The sequence below is a fragment of the Malurus melanocephalus genome, unplaced genomic scaffold (genome assembly GCF_030028575.1).
Source record: "Malurus melanocephalus ecotype Western Australia unplaced genomic scaffold, MMel_1.1 scaffold_12, whole genome shotgun sequence".
Classification (NCBI taxonomy): Eukaryota; Metazoa; Chordata; class Aves; order Passeriformes; family Maluridae; genus Malurus; species Malurus melanocephalus.
This window is the reverse complement of record NW_026623244.1, coordinates 1,275,332-1,286,964: the sequence shown is the minus strand read 5'-3', so window position 1 is coordinate 1,286,964 and position 11,633 is coordinate 1,275,332. Positions and strand designations below refer to the sequence as shown.

General features: G+C 46.7%; 1 protein-coding gene across 2 annotated transcripts in view; it reads left to right on the top strand.

Annotated features, from left to right (window-relative positions):
* The window catches only part of NEURL1 (neuralized E3 ubiquitin protein ligase 1), a 137,055-nt gene extending 126,581 nt beyond the window's left edge, over positions 1 to 10,474 (top strand). For both annotated transcript variants that reach the window (XM_057379523.1, XM_057379531.1), the window contains exons 5-6: positions 7,587 to 7,733; positions 8,551 to 10,474. In XM_057379523.1, the coding sequence (XP_057235506.1) occupies positions 7,587 to 7,733; positions 8,551 to 8,792 (389 nt within the window). In that variant the 3' untranslated portion in view covers positions 8,793 to 10,474. The remainder of the gene's footprint in view (positions 1 to 7,586; positions 7,734 to 8,550) is intronic.
* Positions 10,475 to 11,633: the final 1,159 nt, after the last annotated feature.

The following is an 11,633-nucleotide window of genomic DNA, read 5'->3' as shown; positions in this document are numbered from 1 at the left end:
TTTTTTTTTTTTTTTTTTTTTTTTTTTTTTTTTTTTGTGGTTTCCCTTGTGAATTTCATCCTTTCCAATAATATTGAAGCTTTCTTTTGAGCAATGAAATAACATGTTCCATCAACAGTCACACTAATGAAGCTCAGTTGCCAACTTATCTGTGTCCTTCCTTTCCGTGCACTTCAATAACTCCAGCCCCACCAGAGCAGCTGCACAATATAGCATCTCTCTGGATGTCTCCTAATGTTGGCCAAGAGCCAGCCCTAGGCCTGAAGAAAACAACCCAAGGGTCAGTATTGGTGTGGGTAAGTCTGAATTCACATCCACACTAGATAAACACAGTATATGGGATATCTTCCCACCTCCATTACTGTGRACATGAGTTGGGGCTCCTATTTAGYTGCACATTGAAAAATATTTAGATAGCAATTGTTGCTGAGGTTTGCATCCTTCTTTCAGACTTTCTTGAAATTGGACAATGTGTGCAAAACTGGGAGGGTGAGGAAGAAAGATCTGACATGGGACTTGCAGAAAAAAAACCAACTCTGTGTCCTCGGTTCCTCGGGATTTCTGACAACAGCAGCGGGCAGTGGACCAAACTGGAAATKAGTTCAGCAGAGTACTGCAGGACACAATTTGCTGGCAAAAGGCTCTTTAAATCCACAGAGAAATTTGATCTGAAGTGGCCTCARTGCCAGTCTGAAGGACTGCCAGCTGCAGTCAGTCCTAGTTACAGGCRGGCTTTCTCAGAGCTGTGCCCATTAAGACTCTTATTGGTGGTCATACTTCGCAGCCCTGGTCGTGCTGTCCATATTGAAACAGCCCTTTTCCTGGGAAAACAACTGGAAAGACTTGAAACTTCATGGAGGAACAGAGTAGTGTCCTGCTTTGGTGTCAGAGAGAAATTGTTTACCAGGGGAATTACTTTGTCTCCTCCTGTGATKTTCATCATCCTGCCCTGTCTGTTTTACCTTGACTGTCCCTCCAGCTGAGGTGAGTGACCAGCTCACCACAGACCACTGTCAATGTCCACATTCACAGGCCATGGGAGACTGACCTCTTCTTTCTAAACAGCGTTTTTCCTTTGTGTCCCAGAATCTCTTTTCCTCTGTGCTTTTTCTCTGCACATTCTCTGACAAGAGCAGGAACTATTACCATCATTAGTGTAAGAAACATCACTGGCTGCAGTGAGATGTTCATAATAATTCAGGTATAGATCTCCCTTGTCTCATAACACCTTTGCCTGCCTACAGTAAATACACAGGATATGGGATCGTATGCCAGCCTCTTTGCTTTGCACCTTGTCTGTTATTCTTTGAACTAACATTGTGAGTTAGTTACTCTGGCTACTGCAGGAGTCACATAGCAGACTAAACTCTTTCTTTGCTTCTTTGTCAGATCCCTTTGCATCCAGCAGTGCCCATGAGAGTGCTGGCCAAGAAAATKAAAATATTTGTTTCCTGTATGTATCTACCACACTATTTATACCTGTCCCTCCTGGAAAAGCTTGGAGGTGATGGGTTAGGAGGCAATTTTCCTTTTGCTTATAGAACTATCTTTGCTGTGKTGTCCCAAATACCTTTGATTTATTTTTTCTTAAACAAGATGAAAGCTCCAACTCTCATTTTTTGTGGTTTCAGCTACTTAATCCAGGCTTCTCTTTTTTTACCTCTTCTTGATGTAAGCATCTGTCTGGGTGCTTTGTTGTTCTAGTATTTCTCTCTATGACTAGTATTGCTCTAGTATTTCTCCCACTCTATGACTCTTTCACTTCAATTCAGCCAGATATTCATTGCATACTGTCCATGCTCTCAGGATTTTGCAGAATGTAAGTGCTGAGTGACCACTGAACTTGATGTGTGAGGTCAAGARATGCACCCTGTAAGTTTGCCACGTGCACTTTGCTGCCAGGGAGCACACTGGGTTTGGGCTGTGAKAGCTGCTGAATCAAACACATCTGTGGTGTCTGGAGCTTTCATGTTTCCCCTGCTTAGCTGGAGTGTGCCTGTGACTGCAGGAGGGGAATAGATGTGCTAGTGCCCTGCTGCCCCTCTGGACACAGCAGACAGCAAGGCTCCAGTAAAGCCATAAAGTACACTTCTTTTCTGTTCCTCATGAAAGTCTGAACTGTTGTTCTCCATGTGGTTTGGATCTAACTTTTACTTCCTCAAACAGTGGTTGTCTGACGCCCATCTGCAAACACAGACCTTATGGTTTTGCATGCAAAATCTGCCAGGCCGCTTTTTGACCTATTTCCGGACATTTCTGTAGCATAATGCAAAATCCTTYATGTTTTCATGGGCCCGTAAAGGACAAAATGTATTATTCTTCTATTCCCAAGTTTTTAAGTCCTTCAGGAAATACCTGAATGCAAAAAAGCCCATGAATCATCAGCTGATRTGGGTCACCAGGTAGTGATGTACCTGAGAGGCAGAGATGAGCTGCAGCACAGAGGCTGGGCTCTGAAAGCATGGTTGGCCAAAAAAACATTGAGCCCAAGGGGAAGGAAGCTCTGGTTTCTGGCCTGTGCAGTATTGTTCCCATCACCGTGGGAACACAACAAATGGATGTGTAAATACATGTATTTTACAGCATTCAGAAATGATGGATGTGCTCACATCCTTCCCTAACATTATCGTTGATCTTTAACTACCGGGTAACCGGGCAGCAACAGGTGCTTTGTTCTTTTGTTTTAGCATGATGGACTCAGAAATCCCTGTTGGGCAASTCCTGAGTGGCCCTGGGGGATGGAATAGCTCTCCTGCAGCCTTGGCTGGAAGCAGGAAAATCTGAAATGAATATGGATGCTCTGGTATCCAGTATCTATCTGGTATCCAATGTCTGGTATCCAGATCATGTGTAACGGGACAGATCTCCTCAGAGAGATGCTCGCATGAGCTCAGCACCCACAATTGTGCCAGAGTTTCCAAAGAGCCTGGATCCTGTTCAGATAACAACATCAATGGCCCTGATATTCTGAGAGTGTTAAATGTGAGAAAGGGTATTGAACAGCTTTTGAGATATGGTAAGAATTTTAGCTGATATGCTTAAAAGATCTGTCTCCTAACAAAAGGAAATCACACTGAGAGTTCTGAAAGGCACCCAAGTGACTATGACTGTCAGTACACTGCCCACTGGACTGAAATGTATGAGAAGTGCAGAGATCTCTTGAGCTTCCTTAGATTTGCCAGTCCATGGCTGCAGCCAGACTTCAGCAGCTGYACTAACCTTTTCCACTGTATGCTGGAAGCTCTGGGGCCTGTGGATGCACGGAAGAACATTGAAAATCTGTGATTACTATTGCAAGTTACCTGATCTTTGTTATCTGTCTTATTTATGCAGCAAATGTGTTACAAAAGAGAAGGGGTTGTCAATGTGCTGTGTATGGAACTCAACATATGGACAAGTTACTGTGTTGCATAAGATTTTATCTTCCTTAGAAACTGTGACAGGAGGCTCCCATACTTTGTCTTTTAGGTACAATGTTTAGCTAAGCTTCTGGAACAGTCGTCAAGACGACTATGGGTAAAGAAAGCCCATAAAAACGTTAAAGATCATAAAAGTATGTGAACTGTAAGTTGGACATTTACTGACTGCATCCTGTAAGCCAGGAAAAATAAAGTTTGAGTGGGGTGGATTCAAAGGGGGAAAAGGGATGATTCTGGAGTGCAGACCAACTGGTTATGAATTATTGTTATAGAAATGTATGTAGAAGTAATATTTTTATAAAATAGTTAAGGGGGAGATTTAATTGAAAATTTTCTGTATTTTAGGGAGCATTGACTATATCTGGTCTTGTTACCATCCTAAGTCCTCCAGCAGTACAGCTCTCCCCAGACAGCTGCCATTAGGAGAGATGCTTAAAAGTTGGGACAGCCTCAGGAAATACCCTGGAGAGTGGATTGCAGTGTTCTGGGAAACCACCACATTCACCACAATAGACACAGAGAATCAAAAACATCTCTGACAGCCACAGTTGCTGTATTTTGGTCACAGGATGTTTTATAAAAGGGCAATTATGGATCCAGATAGCTACCCTCATAAAAGTTGTAAACACTGTATGGGATCCCGAGAGACTACATAACTTCACCTTGCTGTCCTGAAAGGCCTCTAATGATGGAGATGCCATAGGCTCTCCAGGACCTCTGACTGCTTTACAGTGCTTCAATATGGCTAACCTTAGCACCTTAGGAGTTAGAAACCCATGGTTTCTTGTGTTAAGCAGAACATTCATGAAGAACAKATTGTTTCTTTACTCCTTTCAGCAGCCTGTGAAAAAATCTTGCCCTATAAAAATCACAGAATGATGCAATATTTCAGGTCAGAAGGGACCCCATGGAATTACCTAATCCAACCTTCTGCTCAAAGCAGGGCTAACTTCCAAGGTAGCACAAGACTGTGTTCAGTTGAGTTTTGAGTATTTCCAGGGACAAAGATACTACAGTATTCAGGCTCCTGCTCCCATCCTTAACCAGCCTCACATGACCCTGGATTGACTCAACCTTTTCATAACAGGATGGCATTGTTGGTTTATGATCATCTGGTAATTTCCAGCAATTTCCAGGCCTTTTTCCATAGGATGTATTTCAAATTGAATGGACTAATTCTCTGTCCTGTGTTTGGGTAACTGATTATCTCTGCTTAAGTGCTGCATTTTGCATTTGATCACTTTGAATACCATACCATTTATTTCTGATCCTGTTTCCAGTTTGGCAGACCATTTTGAATTACAAACCTTTAGCATACTAGCAGCTTTCCCTGGCATGATGTTGTCTGTAGATTCCATGGTAAAGCTTTCTTCTGAAAACATAACTCTCCTTTGGTGGGTGGACACAGAGTCTCATTTATTTTCACCTCTCCTAGAGYGATGACAGGAATGCAGAGAAAGCATCAATCTGCATTGGTCTTTGGTAATAATTGGACTTTGCAAAGATAAAACAACAAATGGAATTAATTCAAGATCTATTTAAGGGTGATTCCAGTGTGTTCAGCATGTTTGAGATCAAGCATGAGACGAGTTAGCAGCAGAGACAATTGATCTGGGGGCTTTAGAGAGAGAAAGAATGTTTAAGTTGATTTACTTAGAATTATTTAGTTTTTTAAGTCATGGTTTGAAAGCTGGCTCTTGGTGGGAACTGTGCACACAATGAGCATGTTTGGCCTTGAGCACATGTATCTGGTTTTAGTTAAGCCAGGCTGGCCACACTCATTCCACTCTGTTCATGATCTCATTCCATGCTCCCTGTCATGGTATCTGCACACCATCCAGCAATATATTAAAGCATGAGTAACATGTCTTATGTTGATTATTCCATCACCAAGGGAGAAATGTGTCTTGTCTGGTAGGGAACTAAGATTGTTTTAAACAAAGCTCTATACTTATGCTGGAGAAAAGTCAAGAGCTGCGYCTTGTATTAGGAGGAAGAATTGGCAAGGTGTCTACTGGCCCTTGGGTAAGGCCATTTTGGGACTCAGACCAGCTACAACCAGAGAAAACCATGGTTCCTACGCTGCTGAGCCCTCCCTGCACTGTGGAAAGGCCATTTGCCCTGCTGCCAGCATGCTTCATCAGCTCATACACTGTGATACTTGGGGCACCTCCAAATTCTCCTATTAGTCCAGGAAGAGAAATGCTCCTAACAGTCTTTATTTTGCCWTTAATGAAATGACCAGGTTGGTGTTAGAAATGCAATGTGCTGTGTGTCAGCCGAGTGGAAGAAATGTCTCCAGGCTGTAGGGAGGAKAGGGAAAGCTTGAAAAACTCGTTCAGCTGCTCAGTGTTCATATTTGCGTGTGCAGTGAACGAACTGAACCCTGTGCCCCTGCTGGGCCTGTGTTCAGTGTGTGTTACCACAGGGCAAGTTTTCTGCTTCGGTCATCTGTCAGACTGGAGGGGAAGGGCTCTTGCTAGTGGCTGTCATTAGAGGCTGCATCATTCTCTTTGCATATTTACTGAGTTAAACTCCAGCCTCAGCAGCCATCTGTGTGGAAAAGGAGGTAACTCTCTGCAGTATCTCGAGTGTGAGAGCTCCAAAGCCCTTTACAGAGTCTAATTTAACTTCAGCTTGTGCCTGGAAGCAAAGTGCTCTTTTTTTGGAGAGGGGTGAAACTGAGGGACCATAGGCTGAGGTTAATTGCTTGTCTCATACACAGTCCACAGATTTGACTCAAATAYGACCTCTCCTCAGTTCCTGTGTTCCACTTTCACTGCTCAGTCTTATTCTGCTGAAAAGGGCAGGAGAACTGATATTTTGCTGCTTTGCACAATTCAAAATTTGCACTTGCAGGTGCTAACAACCCTGTCTCCCAGGTTTGGTCCTCTTTGGCTCAGTAGCCTCCCTGCAAATAGGAATTGAAGGACCTTTCTAGTGCATGGGGWTTTTCTGACCTCCCACTGTTTCTTTTCCTCTGGAGAATAGCCTCCAACTCATTGAGGACACTGTTGATCCAAACCTCTGTGTCTCTGGCTCCTTATATGGTAACATGAAGAAGTCTGAGCATTTTAGCTCTGGAGTTACCCTGGTTGTCTTCTCAGCTGGGGAACTAGAAACTTTAAAAGCTTAGTCAAGCTGGTTCTCACCACCAGGAAATCATTCCTTGGTTCATGCACGTATGTGCTGCTGTCTCACTACTGGCTTAGTGAAGACCAGGCTGCTCTGGCAGCAATGAAAGTCTCCTACAGAACCTTTACAGCAGGTACAATTTTAAGCATTCCAATTTTTTTCCCTTCTGGAAGAGGCTTTAAGATATTTGTTGTTATAGCAGCAGAAGAAAGGCCGAAATGGAGGGAGGGAGCCAGACAGGCTGTGGGAAAGAATTGGCTTTTCTGGGAGACCACACACTAACATGGAGCTGATGGTGGGCAGTGAGAGCAGGAAGTAATGGAGCTGGGGACATCTAGAAGAGACTTGAAGAGGCTTTGCACTCCTGAGCCATCACATCCAGGCATGTAGGAAGGGGGGAAAGATTCCTGAAAGAGGGTAGAGGTGTCCTTGTTCACCCTAGAGCAGAATGCATTTTGGTGACTTAGCCCTACCTCTGACAGAAGCCACCCTAGAAGGAGGCAGAGCAGTGAGCATAGCTAAGGTTTCCCGATTGCCAGACACTCTTGTTTGTTTGAGAAGTCCTTGAGTGACTTTGCATGAATTTATCAAAGCTGGAGTGGTGCAGTTTTGCACAAGGTTAGCAGAGTGCTCTGACAAGGCTCTCTTGTGCTGGAGTCCAGCCCACCCTTCTGTGCTAAAAGCTCATGGTTGACTGTGGTGCTGGGGGCACATATGAGCATGAAACCACATGGCAAATAACTGCACTAAATTACTTGAGACACATTTAAGGGCAGGAACAAAGGATTATGACAGCTAAGGGAACTCCAGCAAATTTCAGGGGTTGTGGGAGTTCGATGTCTTTTCAGGACCAGCTACTAGCATTAAAAAATGGCATATGAGGATTCTTTACTTTTATCTCCTCTCTAGATTTCATTCTGATGAGACAAATCCTGACACCCACTGAGAGCTGGACCCCCTGCCATGTATCCCCAGTGCCTTGTCAGCCTCAATTTTTAGAAGTAACCGTAATTTTCTCTTCTCATGGCRCAGGTTCCACCGTATTAGCAGAGCGGCTGGGATTGTCGACACCGAGCTCGCCCACATCACCACCCAATTCCCCCACCGTCCTCTGCAGTGGCGTCTCTGGCCCCTTATTGTCTACGTGTGGCTCTGGCCCCCTCTGCAGCTCTATCAGTGGTAAGAGTGGTGGGATCCCCTGCTGCCATTCCTTTGCTTCCCTTCATAGTCTCACACTTCTCTCCCAGAAGGGCTCTAAAACCACAGTAATCAACAGATTATTATTATCCCGTCAGCTCCCCTGGGGAGAAAGGGAGAGCCTCTGCAAGGGCTATTTTCAGTCTGTTTTATGTGGAAGCCGCTTGGATGCCTAGACAGCAATATTTCTCTAACCCTTTTCATCGTGCARTGTCCCGAGGGAAGCAGCGGATTTTCTGCTGCGTGCGTGGCCCTGTGACGCAGAGCTCCTTGTGGAGAGCTGTGTGGCAGTGACACGTCTCACGCTAGCTTGGACTGCAGCTGAGGGTCTGCCTCCACCTCCCCCTTCTCCCTCACACATCTTCCCCCTTCTCCCTCACACAACTTCAGTAAAATGCCGTATTGCTGCTTTTAACAGTGATATTTAGATAAATGCACATGCAGTAGAAAAGGATAGGCTGTTCTGCAGCACTTCTAAAACTCCAGACACCTGCATGATCCCAAGGCACTGATGGTGGGATATATGACTTACCGAATCCTTGTTGCATGGGAACAGCTGTCTCTTGGTTTGCTCTGTGTGGGCAGCAGACCCCAGTAGATGTTGCCTTCCAGCTGCCTTGAGCCTTGGCATGTGAACCAAGACACAGCGAGTGGGACAGCAGGGCACACACAGGAAGGAACCCTGGTCCTGGAGCATGTATTTCWGCTGGGGCATGGTTCCTCCCTCTGTAGTTCCAGGGCAGAAATTACCTTGGGATGTCAGGAAGSAACAGGAATGACCATTTTTTTTGTGTTTCAGGCACAGCTCCCAACTCTCCAAGCAGCTTGCCTGAGTCCCCCATCTCCCCGTCCGTCTCAGGGCCCTGGGTAGATGAATGCACCATCTGCTATGAGAACAYGGTAGACACAGTCATTTACTCCTGTGGACACATGTGTCTCTGCTATTCCTGCGGGCTGAAGCTCAAGAAGATGGCCAACGCCTGCTGCCCCATTTGCAGACGGGCCATCAAAGATATCATCAAAACGTACCGCAGCACTTAGAGCAGCAGCAGTGCCGTGGTGGGACYGGGCAGGTGGGGAGGAGGCTGTGGAACAACACAGGTCTTGGTCTTTATTCATCACCCAGGAGATTCAAAAACCATCACCCACCACCACCTGACCTCCTCTTCCATGGACAACAGATGAGACAAGCTGCTCTTCTACCCCCAAAGCAAGCCCTGGGGCTGAACTCCAGTGTCAGGGAAGTTGCAATGGACTACTCTCCCTTGTGGATTTTAAACTTTTATCTCAAAAAAAGCCAGCTGGTGCAATCATCCCTTTTCTACACCGTGCACAGCCGAGGGGAGTCTCCACTCTTYAGCAGAGACAGCAAGTGGTGAAAGGTTCAGTGCTACACATCTCCTTTTAGAGGCACCCCACGCGCAGAGACAGAGAAGAAACAGAGGAGAAACAAGGAACACATTTCTGTGTGCAGCCAGCCTGACCAGAGGGGACTCCTTAGAAAGGACCGAGCAAGGCAAGCGTTGACCCTGGGAGGGAGCACACTCACAGCAGAGAGGCTGGGGCCAGTGCAGAGAAGAACCCAAGATCTGTGCAGCAAAACCCACCCCAAATCTGCAAACAGAAGAGCAGATCCATGGCAGCCCCTTGAAGGCTGCCCTCARTTCCTCCATTGCCATTTTCTGACAGAGGCTTTCTTGGTGGGTTTGATAATCAACACTGGCACAGCCCCACAGCCCCTCATGCCCCCATCCCGCTGCACAAGAAGCAGCTCTCGAGCCCCACCACCTCCCCCCTGTGCATGGTGTCCATGCAGCACAGGGCATTCATCTCTGCTCCCATGGGCCTGCGGCAGAGGGAGACCCAACTCCCTCACCTTTCTGCCCTACCATCCAGACAGCACTTGTGAGGAAAAACCCCAACCTCACCGGGGAAGAATGTATCAACCCACATGTCTGTGGGTTACCTTTACTGGTAACTTTATCACTGTGCTTTAAGACAAAACCAGCCAGGTGGTACTCAGCTCTTCACAGCCACACCGGCAGGACACGGCTGTCCTTAYGTGTCAGGAAGTAAGGAACGAAAAAAGTATAACTAGAGGGGTTTGGTTTGCTTTGGTTTATTTAAAGAAATCCCTTTGTCTCCTGCTCGAGTTGGGAACCCAGCTGTGCCAATGGTGGCCCCCATGGTTGCCATGGTAACCGCTGCTGCTCTGCCATGGCCGCAGGCCTGACCCGGGGCTGTGGCCCTTAGGCCTGGGCTGGGTGCCTTGGCAGCTGTAGGAGCTGTCTGCCTCCCTTCCCAACCCATCCTGCTGCCTGCCAGGGAGGGACTYTGGGTCCTGAGGGAGGGTCAGGGCTGGGGTGCCACAGCAGTGGAGTCTGCCCCAGCACATCACCCCTCTGGCCAGACCAGGGAAGGCTGTGGAGTGCACCCTTTGTGCAGAGCTTTTCCTTCCACCCCAGCATTTGGCCAGTGATAGGATGGGGGAGCAGTGTGGTGTAGGGATAACAGCATTTAATGCACACACGTTGTGGGTTTTCACCACCCACACTGGCAGAGGCTGCTCCTAAAAACACCTGGAAAATCTAAATACACCCTGAAACATCCTCACTGTGTCTCTCAAGGAGAKGCAAAAAGAGACTGCTCACTGGGGAGACATTGTAGAGCCTTTGTGTGAAGGTGCCACCATCACTGCAGCCCATCCCGGAGGGTCTGCAGCTGCCCCCCAGCCTGCCCTGCAGGCAGCACTAACCTGAATGCTGAAACTCTGGCTGACAGGGATTTATGTTATTTCCTGGCACACCTCTGATGTACAACCCAAGCCCAGCCCTGTCCCCTGGGCCAGCTGCCAGAAGCTCCAGAGCTTGTGGCTCCCATGCCCAGATGCCCTCAGTGAGGGGCTGGGGYTGGCACAACCTGGGGAAAGTCAGAGCAGCCCTGCAAGGAGCACCCAGGGCAGCTCCAACTGTGACCAGCACACACAGGGAGTCCTTTTCAATAGTTAMACAAACTCTAGTGCAAAGATTTCATAAAGGAGGAACCTGAGGGGTAAGAAGGTGTTGATGAAATAGTGGATGTGGGGAAACGTGCAATAAGCAGCCTCCCAAGCCTTCACCACACCAGTGGGACCAGTCCCCCTCCATGCAGGGAAAGCCAAGGGGTAAATTTTATTTTTCAAGAAATTCCATCCATGGGTACCAGTGCAGTGGTGTGAATTCCCCTTTAACCTTTTGAATTGAGAGTGTTTTAATATATTAACTGTGTTTGTTTTACTGTGGACCAAACTCTAGGAGTTAGCAGACGCTGAAAGCTCCCCCAGCATCTGAGTTCAAAAATTGGGGTTAAGTCCTGTCCCTGCATAGGCTGGCCTCCAGCTGTAAGCAGGGASGAGAACAAGGCTCTCTCCAGGGAGGAACAAAAACCAGCAAAACCAGTAAAAGTAACAACAGTCCTAACCTTTTGTTTTGTTTGACTGGTGTAGGTTCCCATGTACCTCTGTGTTGTGTCATTTGCATTTCATTGCTTTACTTTAAAGATGTTTTGTGTTCTGTTTAAAGAGAAGAATAAYTCATTGTGAAAAATTGGATAACTGTGATCGTGAATAAAGTTGATTTAGATATCCTGCAGCCRCATGGGTGACTCAGTATTTACCAGTTCATAAGCACAGCAAAACACGATGGGCAGCACAGTGAGAGGYTGAGGTAAGAGCAAGGGTGGCAGGAGAGCCTTTTCCTTAGGGGGAGCTCGGTAGAGACATCTCAGGCTTTCCTTCAGTGCTTGAGAATGGGAGGTGCTGGGGATGGACATTAATATCCCTTGGTGGGCACCACACACGTGTTAGGAATAAAGGGAGCCACAGAAGTAAAAGCAAGGGCTAAC